Source organism: Hydra vulgaris, chromosome 06 (assembly GCF_038396675.1).
Source record: "Hydra vulgaris chromosome 06, alternate assembly HydraT2T_AEP".
In the NCBI taxonomy this organism is placed as follows: domain Eukaryota; kingdom Metazoa; phylum Cnidaria; class Hydrozoa; order Anthoathecata; family Hydridae; genus Hydra; species Hydra vulgaris.
The window spans coordinates 10,500,587-10,528,081 of record NC_088925.1 but is presented as its reverse complement, the minus strand read 5'-3'; the positions used below and the strand labels follow the sequence as shown (position 1 = coordinate 10,528,081).

Here is a 27,495-nt window from a genome sequence, read left to right as displayed (position 1 = left end):
AATAGGATATAAATAAATAACTTTGACACATTTATTTTTTGCTAAAATTTTTTTATATTAGTAAAACGCTTTTAAATAAAGTAACTAATGATTTTAATTAAAGTATCAATAAAAGTAGTATAAATTTTTATTTATACTACTTTTATTGATACTTTAATTAAAATCATTAGTTACTTTATTTAAAAGCGTTTTACTAATATAAAAAAATTTTAGCAAAAAATAAATGTGTCAAAGTTATTTATTTATATCCTATTTAAAAGCCATTTTTTTAATCCAGGATTTCAAATTTTATTGTTTCGGTTTTCTTAATGTTTATAGAATCAACCCTCAAAAGGACAATTTTGGGATAATTAGCAAAAAAGTCAAAAATTTCATTCAGAAAATTTCAGTATTTATTAAACAATCGTTAGATGTAAGTTATTACTATATTTAAAAGGGTTTCACATAATACTATATTATAAAAATATTGGTAAAGATAAACGATTCAAAATTATTTATTCTAAACTTAATTTAAATAATCTTATCATTATAGTGTATTATTTATTTTAGTTAAGTTTTTTATTTTTTATTTCTATTTTCTTATTTTTATTTTTTTAATTTTATTTTTTTGATTTTAGTTATGTTATTTTTACTTTATTTTTCCTTGTTATTATTATTTTTTTTTTATGAAGATTTATTTGCTTCTTTTAGGATAAGTTTTTTTTAAAGTTTTTTTATAGTTAAGATTTTTCAATGCATTTTCAAAATCTATACAAATTTTCAAAACATTTTAAGAGTCGTGGTCAAGTTTTCAAAATCAAATAGTATTTGCGTGGTCATATTATGGCATGAAATTGCACACCTTCCTGGCCAAACCTGAGGGTGTTTTATTAGCAACTTCATGCAGTTATAAGTCAACCATTCTTTGGTTTTTTGCCAAAATTGAAACAAGTGTTAAATAAGAAGGTTAACAATGCCTAGAAGCAAATGAAGTTCTATTGGAGTTGAAAATGGAGTTCCATTGAAGGAATAGCTTCTAAGAACAGCTTTTCATCTTGGAATGGAAGTATTGGTAGATGAACAGCATTCTCAAACTCATTTGATTTTTTTAGATCAGCACCAGATAAAAGAAATTTTGATACTGCTCTCTGATTGTTCCAACTGTTCTGAGTTGGCTACAATTGGTAAAATTCGTCAACTTTATGTTGCGCCAGCAGCAAGAATGCTTGCTACTGTGAGACTGAATTCCACAGACAATATTTGCAAGTATCAAGTCACATGACAGAATCAATTTGCTAAATCAATTTCATTAACATGCATTAGGTCTAAAATCAATTTGATATTGCCAAATGTTTCAGTGGTGTTTTCCGATATCCTTTTTCAAAGCTAGCTTTGAAAAAGGATCCTCCACCATCAATGCCCAGTTCCACAATGCTAGAGCTCAAGAAATCTTTTGAAAGAGCGATGTTTTCTTTCAGAGTTTAAGTTGATGCAATGAACCTCATTAGAATCTGGCAATTTTACATTGGTGGCAATGAAAAAATCCTTCATAATAAATCCTGCTGATGCAAATTTTTGCTGAAAATTGCATGTATAGTGGAAAATTGAATGTATAGAGCAATAAAATACCTCGTCTTATCTAAGAGGTTTGTGATAAGTTCAACCAAGATGAGTTGTTTCACCAGGAAATGCTTCTTTTGATGCATTGACAGAAGAAGCAACTTTTTTTGCACCCACAGGATCCACCAATGCAAATTGTATTAAGTTTACACAGTAAGTTGTATCACTACAGTTGTGAGAAATTCCATGAGCAATGACAGACATTTTGTGCATCATTTTTAAACTTTTCTTTTTTCAATGATTTTGATGCAAGAGCCTTTTCTTTTCAAATGCTTTTCTTTGCCTTTCCCCTTTGCAATTTGACAAATGATGCAACCACAACATGTATGTCTTGTCAATAGCTTCACAACAATGGAATCAAAACTGTAGAGTTTTCTTGCCTTTAAGGCATTAGCTTTATCACTCAGTTTTTTCAGGTTGCAACCACATGTTGCAACCTGAGAACAAATTCCAAGTAGTACTTTTTCACCCTGAAATATCACATTTGATGAAATTAATGAATCTAAGAAATGATATGTTCTGAAATTTCTGTCACTTTCTTTGTGCAAATAACACACACTGCCTTTCTGCAATTATCATGGTCTTTTAAAAATGCAGGCATTTATATTTTTTTCTAATAGTAGTATAACACAACAATGATTTCAATACCTATACATTGATTTTGATCATGATTAAAATAAAGATAACCATGTTAATAATTCATAGTATCTTAACTATTGTTAGTTTAGTGCTACAGCTTTTTATTTCACTTATAAATATATTAATGTAAATAAATACAATATATAATAATATTAATAAATATATTAAACTATTCATAGTATCTTAATTATCATTAGTTTAGTGCTACAGCTTTTTATTTCACTTATGTGAATTTTTGTTTTATGTGAAACTATTTGTATCCAAGGATATAGTTTTGCAATCATTAATGATTGTCTAAAGAGATTATTAAAAATATTTGTAGGGAAATGCTTATGTAGCAATCATTAATCAATCATTAATGCTAAATATCTCTCTTGGTTAATCTAGAATTTCAAAGTTTATTGTGTTGGTGTCCCCAATGTACATAGAATCAACCCTCAAGACTTTTGACAATTTTGAGATATTTAGTCAGCAAAAAAGTTAATATTTTCAATGTCTTTCTAAACATGCAATACATGTACTTATAATTGCTATCCTTTGTATACACCCCTCTTCTTCCTACATATCCAATCTCCAGCTGCCTCAACCTGGGACAGCTGTATACAGAATCCTTTTTTCTTAATAAAATTAAGCTAGAGGAACAAATTACAACCAAAACCAAAAGTTTATCAAATTGTTGCCATATTGGGATGAATAAAAAAAAATAATACAAAAAAAAAATGTCTCTATAATACAAAAAGATTATTTAGGGTAAGAATTTTTTGTTAGAATTGATGTATCTAGAACTTTTTAATTGATCACAGGTGTAGTTTTTAGCTTTTTATTTTGTTTTATTTAGGCATAAAAAACAACTAATGGATTAACAAAGAGTGATTTCTTGGTCCATGGGCAACCTAGCTAAATATTCAAAAGCAAAAATGACTTTGAAACCATTATTTTTTGAGTTTTTATAACTGTTGTGATCTTAATATGCATCAATAATTTGTCAATAATTAGCTTTGCTACTAATTGACAAAAGTCACATGTTGCATATTTTTATTATGATAACGTTTTGTATAACGATCATTAATTGTTGACAAGAGTCACAAATTGTATTTTTAAATGCTATATATAGCAAACAACTTTTTGTAAAAACGTTAAGGTTGTTGATAAGTAATAAAATAGAATTTAAAGAAATAATGGTTTCATATTGAAATTAATTTAGATATTTAGGTATTTAGTACCTAAATATATAAATTAATTTAGAGACCTATATTTGAACCATAATGAAGGCCTCTAAAAAGTTACTGCCCCCTTTATTTGTGCCCTATCTACTATAAAGACCAGATCAAGGAGAGGACAACCAACCATATCTTTCCTTTTATTAAGAAATGACTTATAATTAGTTGCACCCTTTACATAGGCCAGTTGGCAGATTAGAGGGGCACTGGTTTCTAGTAACACATTCAACCGTTGATGATTGAAAAGTAGGGTTATTTAAAAATGCTGGCATTTTTGGTGAGGATTCGACAAGTTTATAATGTTTGCATTTCCTGATAGTTGGGTCTAATGGTCTTACATACTGTTAATGTTAGATCAAAACAAAGTGTTAGAAAAATTTACAAGCATCTCAAAATGGCTGAAAATTGGACTTTTTAGGCGAGTGGACATTTTGCATTTAGATATATTTAAGTTCTAAACTGCAACAAGCTGCCTATATTTTGCCCGTGTATTGCAGACAACAGTAGCTAATCAGAAAAGCTATCTGTAAAGACTTGTGGATGAATAGAATAATGCTACAGTTAGTTTCATTTTGGCATATTTTAGCAATTTTATGATTTTTTTCAAAGTTGAGGAGGTCATAATTTTTTCTAATTTAACACAAGTTAATTAAAACCACTTTTTTAAAGAGAGAACTATCCAGAAAATAATTCTAGAAAAAATGAGACACTTGTTGAAAGTGAGAGAAAAGTTATACAGCTCTAAAGTAGTCTGTTTTGACCATTTGTAAATCGAGGGGGGCCACTGTGTCATGTTTGTAAGGCTATAATTTCCGAACCGTTGTACTTGGAAGTCTGAAATTTCAAATTTAACCTATCTACATGATGCACATAACAATATGTAAAAATCAGGAAAATCAGAGATGGTGAGCCACAAGCTATTGGTTGAAATATAATGATTTGACCCATTAACAACAAATTTATATAACAAACATTGCACAAGAAAAACAGCTAACTCAATCAATAAAATTTTATATAAATTTTACATTTTGACACTTTCAGTTAGTGTTTTTAAAAAGTAATACATTACTATAATTATGTTTCTGAAAATCAGCAATAGTAATCTTTATTTAAAATGAATGAAAGAATGTTAATTTCAGCAAATAACTTGTGTAGTTTTATGTCACTGTATTGTGTATTATGACTTCTTATGTACCATATTACATAGGTTTATTTTACATTTACAGCTTTGAAGTATTGCTTTAATATAACAAAATATAAACTTATAGTTAATCTCATGCCCTTGCTGTATTTTATAATTGCAAATTGACTGCTTGAATGTAGCCGCCACCGGCACAAGAACCTTTGGTTGTAATATGACATGACTTGATGTATTACTGAGTGAATTGAGACATTGATTTTGAATTAAGAATTGTTCTCAGTGACTTGAGACTTACTCAAAAGTGACTTGAAAACAGCTTCAACTTATGTCTAGAAAGCTTTAATATTGTTATGAGAAATTGTCTAAATAAATATTCTTGCTATGATGACAAGATGACAAATAAAAGTTTTTTTAATGTTTCTAATATGACTTCTTTTTTTAAGCATTGTATAACTTTTTTTCTTCTTTTGCTGAACATTTTTTGATGGAAAAGTTAGAAAAATAAAAATAAAATTTTCTTTGTCTTTTCTTAACTTATTACATATCTAAATAGCGTGAATATAAACATAATTTTTATGCAAACATTTTTACACAACCACTATTCAAACTTCATAATTGGTTTTTATAATGTTAACTACTACATTCATCTAACCAATTAGATGATATCTTTAGACTTGTTTAAATATTAAAAAATGATAAAAAGTGGCTCGATCTATATGGATTACCCCTTACGTTAAATAGCTTAGCGCGTACATAAATGACACGCCAGTTTACGCTCTAAAACAATGCCTGAATATATATATTTGGGTGCCATTTTTAATTATGGCTGCCAAAAAGTCCTAAGTTCATCATTTTCAATATTTACTGCATGTGATGAAAATTTATGAAACAGCTTCAAGTAAATGTAATCTGATTATATGCATTATTAGCATTTCCTGCTGGCTTTATTCTTGCCAAATCTTCAATTTGTAGCTGTTTTACTAATTCTGTTAGAATGCAAAATGAAGCTTTTTTCGAAGTGACTTTTACAATAGATGATCTTGTGTTATGTATTTATCTCACAATACTCTGTATTTCTGTTAGGATGGAACCAGATACCTGTGAGTCATTAGAACCAGTTCTTAAGCGGAAATGAGGATGGCCACCAAATCCAAAGGCTGAAATAAGTCATCTTCCACTGAAGATTGTATCCAAAATTTCATCAATTTGAACATCCAAGAAAACTCAGTTCAGATCTAGAAAAAGAAAACATCCCACCCAGTCTAACAGATATCACCACTCCCCAAAACTACACTTTTATTGTTTATTGATCTAGTGTACTATTAAAAATTTAAATATAATTAATTTTTTTATTCAAATGGTTTTTAAGTTAAAGTTTTTATTTAACTTTTTTATTCAAATTGTTTTGCAATAAAAAATGAAAGAAAAAAATTTGGTCTAATAAATGGAATTATATTTCCTTAAGTTTAAGTATAATGCTTGCACTATGTTCTAAACCTAATATTGTTACTGTAGCTAGATATAATTTAACTTTCAGGTATGACCTTTGCTATGCCACTGGGTATTACAGACACTGCTGCAATTAAATTATGATGCTGCAATTAAATTATTGAGTGTTAAAATTCCTTTGAATTTTTCAAACTTTTTTTAATTTCAAATTTCGATTGCAAAATTATTTGAATATTTGAAGAGAATTTTCAAAGACTAAAATTTTTTGGTTCAAATAGATTTCTTTAAAAAAAAAATTAAAAATATAATAAAATGATATCGCGCTTTTTATATTCTATTTGAGATTTATTGTTAAAATAATTTTTAATTAGAAGCTTATGTGTTAACAACATATAAGATATAAATAAAAACATTTGCATTGCTAACATTTGCATGGCTAACTTTTGTGAGTCTTTAAAAACAAATTGCAAAAATATATAATTGATTTAGTGATACAAAGCTTTAGGGCGCCTAGAAACATAATTATATATTATATAAGAGTTTTTTAGAGAGCTCAAAAGTTTATTAGGGCAAAGAAAATCCATTTTAAAGCAATTTATGAAATGAAATCCTAATTGTGATATAAAATTTTTGTACATTTTCTTAATTTATTAAATTGTTATTGTTTTTTTTTTATATTTTACTCAAAAATGGAATTGTAGGACCTAATCTTTTATCTATAAAATTCTATAAATTTGAATAACACATCCTAATTATCAATTGAAATATGGGTTAAATAAGATAATAGGTAATTTGATGTTAAATCTTTATGATTTTTTTTTGTGCATTATATTTCAAGGTATTAGACTCTTATAAATGGTTATAAAATAAACTAAATTGTATAAAATAATTATTAAATTACCTTTTTACTATCATTTGTACCTAGTTCTACAATATATTTCTGAAAACCCGGTTCAATCAATGCAATATTTAGTTTAAACAAGCAGTAGAAACAAGTAAGTAATATCCAATGATTCGAATAAAAGATCATTTTTTTATTGAGTTTGTGTTGATTTTAAAATTATATTTACAAATAAGCCTATGTAAAAATAAGCTTTGAATATATCGTTAAATATTTTGTTTCATATGTTATTTAATATTTTTTAAATGTTTCAAGCCTATTAAAAAATATATCAGCTTATATAAAAATATATTTTAGTTAGAAAATCACTCTTTATTATAAAGAGATTTTATTTAGAGATCCATTTTTGCTATCACGGAATTTATCTATCCGTATTTTGGACTGCCGTTTTCTAAACACCGTGGTCACATTTTTCAAATTTACCGTTGAAGACGTTGACGTTAGTCGAAGAGTTTTAGCCGAAGGTATTTAGCCGCGGCGATTTTTTTTTTTTTATATATATTAGTAGTAGTCATGGCCATCTTTATACTTTTTTTTTTTTTTTTTGTTCTTTTATTTCTTCATAATAACTATTACAATAAAATAAATGAAAGAAGAATGCATATAAATAAAAAACTACAAATTTTGTTACATATAAAATAAGAACGCGAAGACTTGCAGAAGATCAGATGATCTTCTCATCAAAAACCGCTTACAATCGTTACGTGTTTAAAACAATTTTGTAATGTGTATTAAATTAAATATAGCAGTCAAATAAAGTTTATAAAACGAAAGTTAGAAGTAAAAATTAATGTTTTATATAAATACTTAAAATACACGACTTGATAGGTATAAAATGTATAAATTAAATGTTGTAAATGTTTTAAATCAGACCACAAAGCTGATTTCATTTCACCATCATCGTCAAAATTTAGAGTTAATGTTTTCTCAGTTAGCTAGTTGCTTAGCATTGATTTTATTAAATGGACAAAGTCATAAAGTAAAAATATATTACTTTCCGTTCTCCATGGATCTCTGCAAGTAAACTTAGAGTAAAAAGACTGGTTGATGCTGATTGTTTTCACAAATGATAGCAATTAACTCTCCATCAGATTTATGAATACAATCAATCAAATGATTTGTCTGCTCAAATAAAAAATCAGCATTAAGTTTGAATACTAGCAACATACGACATAAATATTTGGACCACCGCAAATTAAAACCAACATAACCTTAAAACGAATAATGCTAATGAGTCAGGTTTGTTTACAGCCTTTCCTAATAATGATCCATAGCAATATGTAAGAGAAGGCTTTACGTTGACTTTGTCTATTAACAAAATACATTTTTTTTCCATAACTTTATTTTGTCTTTTTATAAATCTCACTGATGTTTTCAAAATCAACAAGTAAAGAACTAACTTTTAATGCAATTGTTTTGAAGAAGTGAAATACTTGGAAGCTGGTAGTCTTGTCTCAGTCTAGATACAGAATAATACTCAAAACCACGAATAATAATTTCAGGATTATAGTTTTTTTTCCTATGTTTAACAGGACTCATTGCATCAAAATGTTCTTGAAGTACATTAACTTTATTTCTTTTTTATTAAGTATTAAGGTGTCTCCAACATTATTCAAGTTGTGAATATGATTTAATATGGTTACTCCATTTTTTGATAAACTTTGAATCACATGTTTTATACCACAAAAAAAGTCCTTTAAAAGTCAAATCATTCTTAATTTTTATCAAAACTCTAGGTGTTGATGTATTTTCTTCAAATCAGTAGACTGTAAGCATTTAGTATTATTGGTGAAGTACCAAACAGAGTGGATTAAAAAGTCAAGATTGCCAGTTTCAACCTTGCTTTTAAAATGCTCAAAATTGACTACTTTTTTTTTTTTTTTAAACATCTTTGCTTCCAACAAGGCTGCAAGCAGCCACTAATTAAAGTTGGAAGTTACTGGAAGAGAAAAGATGACGATTGTAGAGCAAGATAACGATTGACGGACAACTTAAAGGATTGCAAATTATATGAATCAGGAAAGCATGATGAAGGAAGCGAATTCCAAAGTGCTGATGCTCAAGGAAAAAAACTAAACGAATAAGCGTTTTTGGAGCACTTAGGAACAGTCACAGAAAAAGGATGAGACTTAATTGAATGAAGAGTAACACGAGAATGAATTTTAGTTGATGGCACAAGCGAAGCTAGCTCTTTAGAGCAGTGCCCATTATAGTATTTGTAGAAAAGAGAAAGAGAAGCAACATTATGACGATGCGATAATGGTTGGAGGTTGGCTGCAGGTCCAACTATGTTTACAGTGCATTTTTGCACCTTGTCTAAAAGAGAAAGAGCATCATTAGAAGATCCGCCCCAAATATGGCAACAGTATTCCATACAAGGACAGATTTGAGATTTATAGAGATAGAGAATAGGATCCTAAGTAAAAAAGTGACGAGCTCGATAAAGAGATGCACCCTTAGCAGATATTAATTTTGCAATGAACTTAATATATGGTTTCCAAGAAATATCGGAAGTAAGAGTTAATCCTAGAAGATAAAGAGTAGATGACTCATAGGAAGATCTACATTATTGCGATAACAATTGGCTGAAAAAAATTGAGTTTTATCTGTATTGAAGTTGATTTATCTTGTTGACTGAAAAGATGGAGTTTATCTGCACACTTCAGACAAAGTTTTATTTGTTCAAGATGAACCAGGTTTTGTAGGAACAAAGCTTGGTTTCACACAAGAAAATACTAAAGGTGGGTCACGAGGTCTCTTTTTACCATGCTTTATTATTGTTACATAATTTGGTGGAAAATGAAGCTCGCATACAACAGTATTGTTTCTATCAAGTATATTATTACATGGTGTTATAGAAATCCAACAAGCACGTTCTTCTTTATCAGTTGGTAAACGAAACACCTTTTTTTTATTTTCTTTATTATAGTTGCCATTGCAATTTATTACACAACATTTCTTTGGCATTTTATAAATTTTGATTGCCTTGGATAAAGATTGCCTTGGAAAAAAATGTTTTTATCACTCTATCTGTTTAGGTAGAGTACATGGGCGCCCACAAGGAGAACAATTTCCCCCCTCTCCTGCATTTTCTAAATTTAGAAAAAAAAATTTCATGTTTTCGACTTGAGTGCCATAAAAGTTGTGACTATTGTACGGTTTGGATAAAAATAAATTTTTTGATTCTTAAGCGGTACAGCTTTAATACAAACTTATTTGTTGGTGGTGTTATGATTTCAGATAAAAATTAACAAATTGTTTTAACGGTTTTGGAAAAAAATCGTAATATATCAGTACTATTAAGGTAAAAAAATAAAAAACTGCTCAAGGGTTTAAAACTATTTTAAGACAGTCAAAGTGAAGTTATTGTGAAAAATCAATTTCAACCAAAATAATTGAAATTTGATAAAACTAATTTTGACAGCAAACTTTGCGTAAAAAATTGTTGATAAAATAATGAAATGAGACGATAATAAAAAATAAAAAGATTACCAATAAAATAAATTTTTTATTTGCTGAAATCTTTTTGCTTTTTTAAACTTTTCTCTAACCAAAACATTTATTATTTAAAATGGTCTTATTTAACATAAAGGTAACGCGATAAAGATCTCTCGAACAAGAAGCAGGCAAACTTAAAGTGAAGATACTAGATTAAATTATGAAATTGGACTCTTTGTAAAATGTACTACAAAATTTCCTATTGACCCTAAGTATTGTTTGCTAACTAACCTTTACCAGCCTTATCCGCCCTACGGTTTAAAAGGTGACATTTTTAAATGCCTAGTATACTTTATGGTTATCATATTCACCTAGATAAAAAGGTGTTTTCAATTTCTAGCTTAAATTAAATATTTAATTAACTTATTAAATTAAATATTTAATTAACTTAAATTAACTTTTCAACTTTAGATAAAATCAAAATCTTTGTCATGATTTTATTTTTAAGTATTTATGTATTTTATCCAAACACACATATTTGTTTAATCTTTTTTAAAAAATGACTTTTTTCCAACTTATTTTAATTCTGGGTAAGGGGTCGTCCATAAAGTGCGTACGCTCATAGGGGGGAGGGGGGAGGTCTTCAATAAGTGTACGAAAGCGTATGGGAGGGGGGAGAAGGGTTCAATTTAAAAGTACGTACTTCGATTTTCTAATTTATCACAATTAACCAGCTAATCAATAGAAAAGTTACATTCTGAATAAAGATTCTAGTTTGCCAACATAAAAAGTTGTATGGTATATGGAGTAGAGGGTATAGTTTTCCTCTATGCACACACATGTATGGGCGCCCTCAGAATTTTTTGATGTTCCAGATAGGACACTTTCACACATCGTGCAAACTCATAACTTAAGTTTGTTTATACCTATGCAAAATGAGGAGGCATTGCAAAATATCGGGATGGCGGAGGCCTGTGAACAAAAAGCCTTAAAACGCTTACCCTCCCGACCCCCAAAATAAGAGGGGTGTAAATTTTGCATGGTCATAACTTTTTTGTAATTTACAATATTTTTTTACAAAAATTAAAATCTGTCGATAAATTTAAATTTAGTTTTAGATGTTAAAGTTAAAATTTTTGCTACATATTTCCCTCACGTTTAGGCAGGGAAGGGGGGAGGCAAACGCTTTAGGGCTTTTGTTCCCAGGCCTCCGCCATCCAAATTTTTTGCAAGGCCACCTCATTTGGCATATTAACAAACTTAAGTTTGCACGATGTGTGAAAGTGTTCTATCTGGAACATCAAAAAATCCTGAGGAAGCCCATGCACACATGCCCGCCCTTACCCAGCCAACATGTCCGCATGGGCCCCACATGGGTTTTAACCTGGGCATGTGGGCATGGGATATTGCACACGGGCTCCAGATGGGTCCCATTTGGGCCAGCCCATTAACGCAACAATTTAACGGAATATTCCGATTAATATATATTTAGTAACGTACATCACGGAATTCTCCGTCAAATGTGTTTAAATGTGCAAAAAACGCGCTTCTTCCATTTAATAACTTTGTAAACTCTGTAATAGTTGTACGATTCAATATTACTAACGAGATTTCTTTGTTTTGAAAAGATTTATCTAAAGCAAAAAATTTAAGTTATTATTATTAAAGTATTAAGGATTGTTGAGGATTATTTATTATTATTATTATTGATTATTATATTTATTATTATTGATTTTTATATTTATTATTGATTTTTATATTTATTTATTATTGATTTTTTTATTATATTATATTTATTTATTATTGATTTATTTTGATTATTATTGATTTATTATTATATTTATTTATTATTGATTTATTATTGATTGATTTTATTATATTTATTTATTATTGATTTATTTATTATTGATTTTTATATTTTTATATTTATTATTATTTTATATTTATTATTTATTTTTATATTTATTATATTTATTATTTTATATTTATTATTATTTTATATTTTTTATTATTAATTATTATATTTATTATTATTGATTATTATATTTATTATTATTATATTTATTATTATTATATTTATTATTATTTATTATATATTATTATTATATTGATATTATTATTATTATTAAAGTATTAAGGATTATTGAGGATTGGCGGGAAAAAATGGCGGCAGGTCGTTCGATTTCGGACTAGAATGATAAAAATTAAATTTTAAATATTTTATGTTTATTGTTTACCGTTAATATTCTAAACAGTGCAGTGATTGCTTTGGATGCTTGACTTCGATTTTAAAACTGATTTGCTGAAGTGAGATTACGGAAAGCTGAGAGAGTTACATTAATATTTTGTTTCAAATCAGACTGGCTGTTCTGCACTTTGGCGTAAAGTATTGTTTTGACGTAAAGCAGTATTACTTTGTTTATTTACTTTATTCAAATTTTATTTACTTATTCAACTGTTTCACAACAAACTTATTACAGTGGTTCTCCTTTTTCTCAAGTCATTTTCAATCAGTTAAAGAGAATCTTGTGGCGACAAATAATTTCCTTCAATTAGTCAAAGATACCGTTCATTGAAAATTACTCCAGTTTTAAATTTTTGCTGTTGTTCATTATTAACTTTTGTTACTTCTATTAAAATACCCATAATTTGATGTATATATTACTCCATAGTATATAAATTATCTATATTATATGTATATATTTTGATTGCATGTTTGTTTTGTGATTATATATATGTGCATACTTATGTATGGATATATTTATATGTATATGTATGTATATATATGTGTGTGTAGATATGTATGTATATATTTATATGTATAAATAAGTTTTATCTTGTCATATATATCTTATTTTATCACTTATATTTATCTTATTATACCACTTATATTTATACTATAGCAGTATAGTTACATTATAAATCTTATTTATATTTTAAACTCATATACTTATAGTTATACTTTACTCTATAATCTTAGATTATTTAGACTTATTATTTAAATATAAAGATTATTTATACAGTATCATAATGCTCATATAGTATTTATATTATATCTATTATATTATTTATCATTATCTGATTCTTATAAGTTACTATATTTTATACCACAGTTATTTAATACATTATTTCTGTTTGAATATATAAGTTTCAAAAGGGTTACATTCTTTACATTTAAAATATTGTCACGCTCTCACTTTTCATCAAAATCTCACACACAGATTTGCATAGGGTTCACTAGTATTTAGTTCAACCAAGTACCCTTTTCTCATCTTCATTATCCTAAATGCTGAAGTGAATAATATGGTTGTTAAATCTCCTTGTGGTGTTTGTTATAAAACCGTAACATGCAATCAAAAAGCTATACAGTGCGACTCTTGCAATAAGTGGATCCACATTAGGTGTAATAATGTTGATAAAAAATTCTACAACTCTTTGATGACTGAGACTGGCTATTGGTACTGTTTTAATTGCTTAAATAACACTCTACCATACTCTTCCCTTACAGATAAGGATTTTAAGGTCACTATAAATGGTGCAAACACTTCTACTCATAATTTTTTTTATGACACTTCATCTAACCTAAATAATCTTTTTCAAAATAAACTTGACAATGATAATATTAATTGTAAATACTATGATACAACAGAGTATAACAAAGCTATTAGTATTGATTCAAAAACCTATTTACATGTAAATATATCATCCCTGACATATTACCTTGATGATCTAAAACTTCTGCTTTCCCTTATGAATAATAAACCTAATATCATTGCTATATCTGAAACTCGCTTAAATTGTAACATAACACTTAGAACTGATATTGCTTTAAATGGCTATGTCTTTAAACATACTGATTCACATTCTAATAAAGGAGGAACTATTGTATATATAAAATCTGAATTAAATTATAACTTAAGATCTGACCTCATAATCCAGAACAACAAAGAACTAGAATCAACCTTTATTGAAATTTTACTGCCATCAGAAAAAAATATTATTGTAGGTTGCATTTATTGCCACCCATGTATGAGCACTAGTGAGTTTAATATCACTTATATACAAACCTTACTTGACAAGTTATCACTAGAGAATAAAAATATAGTTCTTTTAGGAGACTTCAACATTAATCTTTTAAAATATGACTCCTGCAATGATGTTTCTAACTTTCTAGATCTTATGTGCTCTTTCTCCCTCTTCCCATTAATTACTCAACCAACCAGAATTACCCCAAAATCAAAGACTCTCATAGATAATATATTTGTAAACTTTCACACTCCAAATACTAAATCAGGCAACCTAACAGTATGTCTTGCTGACCATCTTGTTCAGTTCATATCCTTTCCATCCAAGAACTTAAAACAGTCTCATTTCAAATTATATCGTAGATGTTTTAAAAATTTTGATGAAAAAAGTTTTTTAAAAGACCTTAAAGAAACTGATTGGCTTTCAATAAATCATTTAAACTACTGTGTTAATAACTCTACTTCAAAGTTTTTGGATGCACTTAAAAGATTACTTGATAGTCATGCCCCTTTTAAAATGTCAACCAAAAAAGCTAATAAATCTTTATCAAAGCCATGGATTACTAATTGAATCATTATGTCAATACAAATTAAAAATAAGTTGCACAAGAAGTTTATAAAATGTAACAATGAGAATTTAAAGCTACAATACTTTCAAAAATTCAAATATTACAGAAATCAAATTAGTAACCTACTGCGATACTCAAAAAAATCATATTATTCAACTTACTTTAATGAAAACTTAAATAACCTTAAAAATACCTGGAAAGGAATAAGGAGTATTATTTATATTAAATCAAAGATCAACAATAATATAGATAGTTTAAATATCAATAATAAAACTATAACTAACAAGAAAATAATTGCAAACACTTTTAATGATTACTTCTCTTCAATTGCAGATAAACTTTCTAAAGAAAATATACCTCCTAGATTTCACTTCAGCCACTATTTGAAAAATCAAAATCCTGATACTTTTTTTATATCTCCAGTTACTCCTCAAGAAGTAAATGACTATATTTCCTTCTTGAATCCAAAAAAAAGCACCGGTCCCAATAGCATTCCTTCAAAAATAATGATCTTACCATCTCAAGAATTGAGCTTCCCCTTGAGTATTATAATAAATCAATCTTTTCAATCAGGGATATTCCCTGACTTATTTAAAGTTGCAGAAGTTGTTCCAATTTTTAAAAGCGGCTGTAAACAAGATCCATGTAACTATCGGCCTATATCCTTACTCTCAAATATAGGTAAACTAATTGAAAAATTTATGTATAACAGGCTGCTCAGTTTTTTAAATCTATCAGATAGCTTATATAGTCTGCAATTTGGATTCCGAAAGAAACACTCTACTAACCAAGCACTCATAGATATAACTGAAACCATACGTGAGGCTTTGGATCAAAAGCAATTTGCTGGTGGAGTATTTGTTGACCTGCAAAAAGCTTTTGATACTGTCAACCATGAAATTTTATTATCAAAACTGTATCATTATGGTGTAAGGGGAATTGCACTGAACTGGTTTAAGTCATATCTAAACCATCGTCCACAAAGTGTTACTATTGGTAATATCTCATCCACTACTAAGTTTACATCTATAGGTGTTCCTCAGGGTTCAACTCTGTGTCCGCTTCTTTTCCTTATCTACATAAATGATTTAAACACTTGTATTAAATACTCAAAGGTGTATCATTTTGCTGATGACACTAACCTTCTGATTGTAGATAAGTCTTTAAAAAAGCTAAATAAGTACCTAAATTATGACCTGGCATCACTGGTTCAATGGCTGCGATCAAACAAAATATCTTTGAATGTCAAAAAAACTGAATTAGTTCTATTTAAACCTCAAGGCAAAAAAACTACCAAAAAACTTAATTTTAGAATTAGTGGTCAAAAACTAAATATTGTAGATAAAATAAAATATCTGGGCATATTATTAGATGAAAATCTTTTGTTCATTCAACAAATTAAGTCCATATCAAACAAATTAAGTCGAGCAAATGGAATGCTTACCAAAATAAGGCATTTTGTGAATTATGAAACCCTTGTGAATATTTGGCGTGCTATTTTTAACTCCCACCTACGCTATGGTTGTTAGATATGGGGGCAAAGTCCATCCATTTATAAAAAAAACCTTACAAATCTCCAGAATAAATCTTTAAGAATAATTCACTTTCAACCTAACAGTTTTTGTTCTGACATACTGTATAATCTTTCTAAAATTTTAAAGCTTGACGAACTTATCTACTTATCAAACTGTGTTCTTGTATGGGACATTGTCCACCATAATACGCCTAGCTGCTTCACTAGCTATTTTAAATTCACAAATGATGTTCATAGTTATAAACTTAGGTCTGTATCTTATTGTAGTCTTTCTATGCCTTTAAAACAAACACACAAGTATGGCATAAAGTCAATCAAGTATCAATCAATTCAATGTTGGAACTCTCTTCCTGTTGAAACTAAAAAAATATTCTCCAAAATATCAAATAGAAATGCCTTTATAACCCATGTAAAAAAATTTATCTTCAGTAAAAATTATCAATGAACTATAAGTTATGCAATCACCCCCTAGTTATTCTCTATAACTAAATTTTTAATATAATAAAAGTAACATAGAAATAAATTAAAATATCTCATAAATAAAAATAAAAATAAGAATAAAAATATAAAACCAAAAATAGAAATAAAAATATAAAACCCATAAAATAGAAATAAAAATATAAAACTCATAAAATAAAAATAAAAACATAAAACTAAAAATAAAACATAAAAATATATAAATGTTCATTTAGTCACAATCAAGTACCCTCATTTTCATCATCCTGTAAAGTTATATGGCTCTAAAATTTGTGGCACTACTAAACCATATAACATGTAATAAATAAACAATAAACTATTTTCTATGCAATCGTCCCGCTTAATTCTCTATAACAATTTTTTTTTTTTTTTTTTCTTTTTCTTTAATTCATATTCAATTTTTCTATGCTTGAAAAATGCTGGATCACAACAAAACTCCTATGACTTCTACTTCTTTGACTCTTCTTTCTTTCTTTCCTTCTTTTTACTGTTATATTTTTTGTTATTGATATTGTTATGATTTTTATATTTTATATATATATATATATATTTTTTTGCATTATCCTTATGATAATCACTATAATATATATAGATAAATATATAGTAAAATATATACCTATATATAGTAAAATATATAGATAGTACTTATTATATTACTGTATTTAATATTATTATTACTATTTATTACTATTATTATTACTATTTATTTTTATTTATTTTTTATTACTTATTATTATTATCATTATTATTATGCTATATTTATACCATCATAGGTCTTTACGCGTCATCAGTTTATAACTGTTTGTAAATGTCCTGCACGATTGTATATATACAGTTATTATTAAAGTGAAAATATATTGATTTGATTGATTTGATTTGATTTTTAAGGTAAAATTTATTAATAATATATATATATATATATATATATATATATATATATATATATATATATATATATATATATATATATATATATACATATATATATATATACATATATATATATATATATATATATATATATATATATATATATATATATATATATATGTATTTATATATACATATATATATATATATATATATATATATATATATATATATATATATATATATATATATAATAATACATATTAATATATTATTAATATATATATATATATTAAATTATATATATTATATATATATATATATATATATATATATATATATATATATATATATATATATATATATATATATATATATATATAATATATATATAATTTTATATGTAATATATATATAAAGTTATAAATAAATATATTGTATAACAATTTTTCTAAATTTTTTATTTCATATATTCATTTCAATATTTTCTTTATAATGGATTTTTTAATGAAATAATGTGAATTTAAAACTTTAAAAAAATAAAACTTTATTGGTACCTAATTTCAGTGACATTGTTATGGATTATTGCCAAAGAACAAAACGACGAAAAGTTAAAAAGGCTGTTGATTCAATATTATCAAATTTAACAACAGAAAAAAATCAAAATGACCATGTAAACAAAGCCTTCAATTTGTTACCAATTTATGAATTATCTCTTCTTAATGATTCAGAACTAAGTGAGAAAACTGAATTAAATGTTTGTGACAACAACTCTGAGAATGACTATATTTTCTCATCGGAGGAGGAATATCAAAATGCCTCTGACACGGAACAAAGTTCTTTTAGTGAAGCCAGTAATAGTGAGTTTGACATTAAATACACGTTAAATAATTGGTGCTCCTCCTACAATATTTCTCATGCAGCAATATCAGATCTATTGCAGATACTTAGATGTGCAGGTTTGGACTTGCCAAAAGATCCAAGATCATTACTTAACACTCCAATTTCTATTCAACTACAACCAATTTTAGTACAAAGAAAATAATAAATTTGCATCAACTGCCCAAGGCGACAATTGCTTCGAAATATCCGGAAATCCATCAGTGCTGTTAAATATTCTTCTTAATGAAGATAATGAAGCAATTGTGGTGTATGACACATTTAAAGAGTTGGTATTTTTTTTTGATTACCCTTTAAAATCCACTCAGTTAGAAATATACCTTGCAAAAAATTTGACTGGCAATTTAAAATATGCTTCTATTTCGCAGGTTAGTAGGAAATTTGTTACAATACCTCTGGACAGAAATTTTGTTCTAATTCCACTTCTTCACCAATAAGTTGATTTTATTAATGTTTTATTTTTTCTTATGCTTGTTTGAAAGATATAAATAGTTCACTCCGTAGGAGGTTTTATAAATATCCATATAAATTTGTTTTTTTAATAATGCCTAACAAATTTATAGGGAACTTGTTTGAACCACATTAAATTTTTTTTTGCGAAATGCTTGTTTGTTGAGCAAGAGGCTCTTGGAATGACTAAAATATATATCAAATGAGTTAATTTAATTATTGCTGATAAACTTTTATTTAGTGAAAAAAAAATTTTATTTTAATAAAATAAGAACTGTTTTTAATATTTAAATAAAAAAAACAAAAACGATTTTGTAAACATCTGACTGCATTACATTTTCACCTTAGAATTGGTGATTAAAACGTAACGTGATTAAAGTTAAGAAGGGTTATTACCATTCTTTTTTTATTATTATATTTTGCTTAATGTATTAGATTTACTTTAGGTTAAAAATATTATTTAATCTTATTTGTGATAAAAAGTGCACTAAGTACAAAGTCTTGATAATTTTATACTTGTTAATAGATACTTAAACATTTTTATTGAAAGTATTGATAAAATTGGTTAACTATTTAGATTATGTTTGCAATAGTTGAATTTAGTGGTTCAGTTGAAATTATTCCAGTGAAATGGTTTAACACAGAAGAGGAAGAGGAATGTTTTTGGCCTGAGTTATTTCCATTTTCCAAAATATCAAATGGTCAGCCAACAAGCTGATCCTAATCCTGGATGTAGAAAATATAGTGTTCGATCTTTGGGAAAGGCAGGTAATGCTAATATTTTAGAATGTCATTATACTTTTTCACAATTTGTATTTGTAATTTCACAACTTTAGCTACTTACGAAAGAGCAAGAGAAAAATTAAAGCTTTCAGAAAACTTGTCCGATTTAAATCTGACAGAAAATGAAAATACAGAAAAAGCAACTGGTGTTCTAAAGCGGAAAAGGTTTTGAGTAGTTACAGTGTTTTTAATTATGATCTCAAATGTGTTAAAGCTGAAGCAAAATTCCAACCATTTTTTTTTTAATTTTAATTTCAGAGTATCTACCCAATGCTTTCAATTTGACTCAGACAGTGAGGAATATAGTGATGTTCTTCAAAAGCAAATTTTAAAAAGCCTAACTGCCAAAAGTCATACTAAATCATCAATAGCTAAAAAAGGTTTGATCATATATACATATATATATATATATATATATATATATATATATATATATATATATATATATATATATATATATATATATATATATATATATATATATATACTCCCTTGCGAGTTTTCCCTAAATCAGTCAATGAATGTACTGAAGCCCTCACCTATCCCTAAATCAGCGTGACGTCATATCGCTGACTAATGTCTGCAATATCAGTTATATATATATATATATATATATATATATATATATATATATATATATATATATATATATATATATATATATATATATATATATATATATATATATATATATACATATATATCCATGAATAATTCAAAGACAAAATCATACATTTTATGTTTGATTTAAAGGAATAAGAATATCCCCTCCCATAATTAACCAAATTTTAATTTTAATGTTATTTTAATTATTCGAAAAGTTATAAACATTAAATTGAGTTATTTTATGTAGGTGCTTTATCTACTTCAATTTTACTGCCACCACCTCCTCAAATAGTTCACAGACAATTACCAGTTTCTAACGATTCAAACTCCCAAGATAGTGAGTATAATAAATTAATACAATAGCATAAATTAAAAAAGATTATTGTGTATATACATTATAAAAATATAACCCCGTATTGACTGACAATGGAATAACCAAAGGAAAGGTACATCCATTTGCAATCATTTATCAATTGCAATTTGCAATATATATATATATATATATATATATATATATATATATATATATATATATATATATATATATATATATTATATATATGTATATATATTTTGTAAGTTTTATATTCATTTTTCCACACTAGTGTGGTTTGGATAGTTCTTCATAATGACATAAATCCCATTATGAAAGAGTTGAAGAAATATTTTACAACCGGATGCCCTTCATGACTTTAACATGAAGCAGGTTGTACTGGATTACATGTTACCAGTAGCAGGATATCCTAACTTGACGTAAAGATAACCTGACCTGACAATATATATATATATATATATATATATATATATCTATATATATATCTATATATATATATATATATATATATATTTACATACATACATATATATATATATATTCTTTGTAGTTTCATTTCAAATAGTACCTTCAAAAAAGACATTGCTTAAAAAAACAAGCAGTTATTCATTTAGCTCCTCTCCACTTCCGGAAAGGCCATCACAGCTGAGAGGTGACCCTTTTTTAATAACTTTTTTTAAATGAAATTATGTTAAAATTATATTTTATTTAGCTAATAAATAATTAAATATATTTTCATCATTTTAATGATGTTTAAATAAAACCTTCTGTAATTGCCTTTATTACTTTCAAATGTCTCATTACTTTAAATGTATTTTTTTATTGCAGAACAATCTTCGTTTAGTACACCTACTTCATCTAGTGACCACAATATAGGTATATACAGTTTCATGCTTACAGTTTGGTATATATAAATATTATACCAAACTGTATATTATTTATATAATTTATATAATTATAAAAATTATGGGAATCCTAATCTTTATAGATTTACATGAAATTTTTTATTTCTTAAATTATTGTTTTTGAATTATTAAAACTATATTGTTACAGTTGCAAAATCTGATTCTACAATGTCATTACTTAAAGAAATTATTAAATGTCGACAGGAGATAAAAATTAATCAAGAAAATCATAGTGTAATTTTAAATAGTCTGTTAAGAAACCACAACATTAACTGTCAGACTACTCAGTTACCTGACGAAATCACTTTATTGCTACCTCTACAAGGTTTAGGAGCTGTGGAAGAGTTTGAGGTGAAACTGAGAGATCCTGATATCTTTAAAGCTATGGTATACACAATGTTAATATGTATCATAAATTATGTAGTTTACTGTATCACCTGTCTACTTTTAAAACCACGTAAAATATTTCTGCTTTAATTACACAGGTTTTATACTTAAGTGATCAGGGAGGTCGCAGTCTTGTGGAGGCTATTGGTCGCATGATGTACATTTATATATATATATATATATATATATATATATATATATATATATATATATATATATATATATATATATATATATATATATATATATATATATATATATATATATATATATATATGTATATGTATATATATGTATAAATAAAAATAAATTGAAAAAATAAAATTTTATATCAAAATAATAAGTTTAAACATGTACAAATAAAAATATAATTAAAATAAAAATTTTTTAAAATATATATATATAAAAAATAAAAAAAGTAATAGAATATTGCTTACGGGAACAAAACTTACAAAAAAATGTCCCCGACAATCACCCACTAGTAGGTTATTTAATATAATATATATTTAATTTTTTTAACATTTTTATATTTTCTTTTTTTATTTAAATTAGTTATTATTTTATTCTAATTTATTTTTTCTATAGAGGCTATAAAGAGGAATGTTCTTACATCAAAAACGAATGTGAGAGACGTAGAAATTGGTTTGTCCAATTGGCTTACCGGCTCACGTGACCGAGATGGCAATCGAGCTAAACGTGCCAAAGCCTCAAAAAACAAAAGGTTTCGTCAGGATGTATCTCCTGACGTTTCCGGCAACGAAGAATCAATTATAGAATGAAGAATATTATAAAATATATTATTAGAAATATAGTATTATATACTTGTTATAGTATTTTTATAGTATAATACACGTTGCCATTATTAATAAATATATTTATTACTAAATATATATATTTATTATATTATATAATATATTTCCATTATTCTAAATATATTTCGTTGCCATTATTAGTAAATATAACCGCTATGCCGGTCAAATATGACCGGCATGGCGGTCATATTTACTAATAATGGCAACGAATTAATTTCAAATACATGTAAATACGGTCAAATACATATGTATTTGACCGTATTTACATGTATTTGAAATTAATTCGGCTACATTTGCTAGGCTACATATGTAGCCTAGCAAATTATAAATGTATAAAAGATTAAATAAACAAAGACTATAGGTGAAAAACATTATTCTCCTTAACTAAATCTCTTATTATATTTATCCAGTTAAGTTAACCAAATAAAAAGCAATTTTTTTGCTAATACATATCATAGGATGCTCCTTTTTAGTTTTACAATATAGCCCATATAGGCCCCATGTGGCGCCTGCGGACAAATATTGGATGGGCCTCATGTGGCCAGCCCATATAGGCCCCATATGAACATGTTGGCTGGGTATATACTGGCCCTGAGTAAGACCTGAGGGCCGTGGTTGATGGGACGGAGTCACCCCCAAAAAAAACGTGTCAATGGCGTCTCAAAATCTTCCAAATTTGACCGCTAGATTTTGCTAAAATAAAAAGCTTCTTAAATTAGCAAAAGAGCACAAAATTTGCTGTTGCCCCTCCCACTGGGTTTTACCCTTTGTTTTCAATATTACTGATCTCACGTTAGACTCGTTTTTTACTTACTAAAGAGGGGTGCCTGAAAAAAACGTCCACCTTAAGTATAGTTCATTTACATTTGATTCGTTTTTTTATTTAAAATGCTTAAATCAAATAAATTAGTTGGTCACAATGATATTTATTGCAGCGTATTTATCGACTCTTACAAAGTCATTAAAAGTATTTTATTTAAATCTTTACAGTATTCAATAAAACTGAGTTTTTTTGCTGAAAATCTAAAAATAGCCCGAGTTTCACCAATTTATAAAGGAGATGATGCAACAAATGTTTCAAATCAACGCCTGATCTCTACTCTGACCGTTTTTTTCTATGGCTTAAAGAGAATGTTATACTACGTAATTTTCAATCATTTTTAAGCACCGGCAAAATTTGTTTACCTTCTCCAACCAAAACCTTTTTTAACTGTCAAATATGGCAAGCGTTTCATAAAACATCAATTTATTTCTAACTTCTCCAATCGAAACCAAATTAAGAAATTTTTATTTGAGTATATATCTAATAAATATTAATTTTATATTTTATTTTTGTTACTTTATTATATTATTTTATTAATAAAACTTTTATTATTTTGATTTAAACTGTTTTTTTTTTAATTATTACTATTATTTTTATTACCATTAACATATCCTTGTTTTAGATGCCTTATTAACATTTATAATGATAGTGTCACATGATTTCATTGTAGTAAAAAGCTTTATAGTAATTGTTATAACTTTTGTAAGTGTTAGGTTTGTTTTTATAAATTACTGTCATATTTGAAAAACTTTACTATAATTATTTTTACCATTGTTTTTATAATTAGTTATAATTTTTTTTTAAAGTTATTATATTATATTTATTATTTGTGATGTTTTTTTTATTCATAATATTATAATAATTATTATTATTTCCTTTCACAATTTATATTCCTTAAAAGAAAAAAATAAATATAATTTACGAAATGATAATTTCCTTTTTCAATCAGTTTTCAGAACTAATTTAGGCAAGTTTTGTATTTCTTTTCGAGGGGCGTTTCTATGAAACAATATAGTTTTGAAACATTTTGATTTTTCTTAAGACTGGAACTTTTTCGCATTTAAAAGGAAATTAAAAAATATCATTATCTCTATTGAAAACATACTTATATATTTTTAAATTTAATTATTTTGATTTATTTATAATGTTTTTACGAGTTCTTATATAAAAAATATTTATTTGACTATATACTTGTATATATAGTTTCGATTGCTATGATGAGAGAGCTACTAAATATTCAAAAAGAAACAATTTTGTCTTTTTTTCATGAAGCATTATCGAACATAAATGAGAGGTTTGATAACTTTCAATCTAGTTTTAAAGAAGTTCGGCGAGAACTCGACGAAATGAAATCTGGATTAAATTTTGTTGGCGATGTATTTAACGATAAAGCTAGAGCAGTTGAGGAAAAAATTAATAAAGTTCACGACGATTTATCAAATGTACGAAAAATGCAGGGTAAAATATCTTCTGACAATATTGAGTTAAAATTAAAAAGCGTTGATATTGAAGACCGTAACAGAAGAAACAATTTAAGAATTGACGGGGTCGTTGAAAATAATGAAGAAAAGAATTGGGAAATCACAAAAAAAAAGGTAAAGCAACTATTTAAAGATAATCTTGGTATTGAAAAAGAAATTATAATTGATCGGGCTCATCGAGTGGGAGTAGCTAATGATAAACGAGAGCGAACAATTGTCTTGAAGCTCCGGGATTACGAGGACAAAAAAACAATTTTGGAAAGAGCAAGAAAATTAAAAGGAACTAATATCTTTCTAAACGAAGATTTTAGTTTTACCACGCGAAAAATTCGAAAGGAACTTTTTGATCAGGCGAAGATACATCGTCAAAATGGCTATTTTGCAAAAGTTGTTTACAACAAACTGATTGTTCACGAATTTCGAGAAAACACCCGCAACACAGATGTTATTCCGACATGCGTAAACGAGTAAGCGTTTTGAGTATTTTCGTTTTTAATTATATTAAATATTTTTAAATTATACATTTTTAAAAAATGGCAGCGCTTTTTCCACAGAAATTAGATTTTCACAATTTAAATTTAGACTTTTTTGAGGACAACTTTATAAATAACCTATCAGAAGAAAATATAAATATTTTTCAAGAAACTCAAATGAACTTAATTAACACACCGTATATTGATCCTTTTGAATTTAAAGTAATAGCAGATGATGGCTCATTTTCTGTATTACACATAAACATTAGAAGCATGCAGCAAAATTTTGATAAACTTAAAGAATTTTTAAATATTTTAAACTACACGTTCGACATCATATCTATTTCAGAGACTTGGCATGATACAGAAAGTTCTCTTGAATTAAATTCTAATTATATATTACCATTTTATAAACTAATAAGTCAATCAAGAGGAAATGGGAAAAAAGGAGGAGGATTAGGAATTTATGTCTTAGAAAAATATGCTTTCAAGATAAAAAATATACTATGCTTTTCAAATGATAATTATGAAAGCCTTTTCATTGAAATTATTAATAAAAAATACCGAAACATTTTAGTTGGATGTGTTTATCGTCCACCGAGTGGAAAAATAAAAAATTTCGAAACTTTTATCAAAAATACGATTATGAAAATAAATAAAGAAAATAAGACATTATATATAACTGGTGACATAAATCTTGATGCTCTTTCTAACACAAAATTTCCAAAAATAAAATCTTTTTTTGATATGCTTTTTAAATTTAATGTCTTGTCAACTATTAATAAACCAACGCGAGTAACAAAAACCTCTGCAACAGCAATAGACAATATTTTTATCAATAATTATTTAGAAACGACATTTGAAACCGGTATATTTTTGACAGATATTAGCGATCATTTCCCGATATTCATAAAAATAAAAAACTTTAAATCTATGTCTGATTGTCATTCAAAAATTATACATTTAAAAAAACGAAATTTAAAATTGAGTAACACTAATAAATTAACAAGTAGACTAAAACAAGAAACATGGAACAACGTATATAAATGTAAAGATACTAATGAAGCTTACAATGCCTTTTTAAGTACATTTTTGGAGTACTTTAATGAAACCTGTCCAAAAGAGATAATAACAATTAAGTCAAAAGCAATTGCTAATCCGTGGATGGATAAATCGTTATTAAAGTGCTCAAAAAAAAAGCAAAAACTTTACAATAAATTTTTGAAAAATAGAAACAATGATAATGAAAAAAATTACAAAAATTATAAATTTTTTTACCAAGATCTCATTAAAAATGCAAAAAAAAAAATATTACAGTAATCAAATTAACAAATGCAAATTTGATAGCAAAAAAACATGGTCCATCATTAATCTCTTAATGGGAAGAGAAAAACTAAATTCACCTTCTCTTCCTAAACGAATTGTTATTGAAAATAACGATATATTTTGTCAAAAACTAATTTCAGAAGAATTCAATAAATATTTTACAAATATTGGTCCAAATCTTGTAAATAAAATTGTACCAACATCTGTATCCTTTAAAACCTATCTTAAAAACACGAATAACGTTACCATGCTTGATTATGAATTAGGCTATGAAGAATTAGAGGCAGCCTTTGCCTCCTTAAAAAAAAAAAAGGCTCCAGGATTTGATGAGATATCTAGTGATATAGTTATTG

The 27,495-nt window shown here is 26.6% G+C and overlaps 4 protein-coding genes across 11 annotated transcripts in view; 3 read left to right on the top strand and 1 right to left on the bottom strand.

Moving 5' to 3' along the window:
- Positions 1-7,342, bottom strand: part of LOC100198744 (transmembrane protein 87B) — a 52,916-nt gene extending 45,574 nt beyond the window's left edge. Inside the window, exon 1 of one of the 2 annotated variants that reach the window (XM_065799193.1) lies at positions 6,950-7,342. In XM_065799193.1, the coding sequence (XP_065655265.1) occupies positions 6,950-7,078 (129 nt within the window). In that variant the 5' untranslated portion in view covers positions 7,079-7,342. The remainder of the gene's footprint in view (positions 1-6,949) is intronic. The other variant, XM_065799194.1, reaches the window with a different exon arrangement.
- Positions 7,343-12,523: 5,181 nt separating this feature from the next.
- LOC136081642 (uncharacterized) lies at positions 12,524-23,097 on the top strand. 7 transcript variants are annotated; one of them, XM_065799186.1, is made up of 11 exons: positions 12,524-12,786; positions 17,766-17,880; positions 18,430-19,130; positions 19,790-19,980; positions 20,049-20,160; positions 20,254-20,375; positions 20,849-20,938; positions 21,486-21,587; positions 21,764-21,811; positions 21,989-22,227; positions 22,326-22,790. In XM_065799186.1, the coding sequence occupies exons 4-11, from the start codon at positions 19,911-19,913 to the stop codon at positions 22,524-22,526; spliced, it is 984 nt and encodes a 327-aa protein (XP_065655258.1). In that variant the 5' UTR covers positions 12,524-12,786; positions 17,766-17,880; positions 18,430-19,130; positions 19,790-19,910; the 3' UTR covers positions 22,527-22,790. The 7 variants fall into 7 exon arrangements, with proteins under 7 accessions (XP_065655258.1, XP_065655260.1, XP_065655259.1 ...); XM_065799188.1 differs by lacking the exon at positions 17,766-17,880; XM_065799187.1 differs by lacking the exon at positions 17,766-17,880 and having other exon boundaries at positions 12,524-12,794.
- On the top strand, positions 13,691-14,983 carry LOC136081185 (uncharacterized). Its single transcript, XM_065798483.1, has one exon. The coding sequence runs from the start codon at positions 13,691-13,693 to the stop codon at positions 14,981-14,983; it is 1,293 nt and encodes a 430-aa protein (XP_065654555.1).
- A 1,982-nt stretch (positions 23,098-25,079) lies between the features above and the next one.
- LOC136081184 (uncharacterized) lies at positions 25,080-25,814 on the top strand. Its single transcript, XM_065798482.1, has one exon. It carries the CDS (start codon positions 25,080-25,082, stop codon positions 25,812-25,814), a length of 735 nt encoding a protein of 244 aa, XP_065654554.1.
- Positions 25,815-27,495: the final 1,681 nt, after the last annotated feature.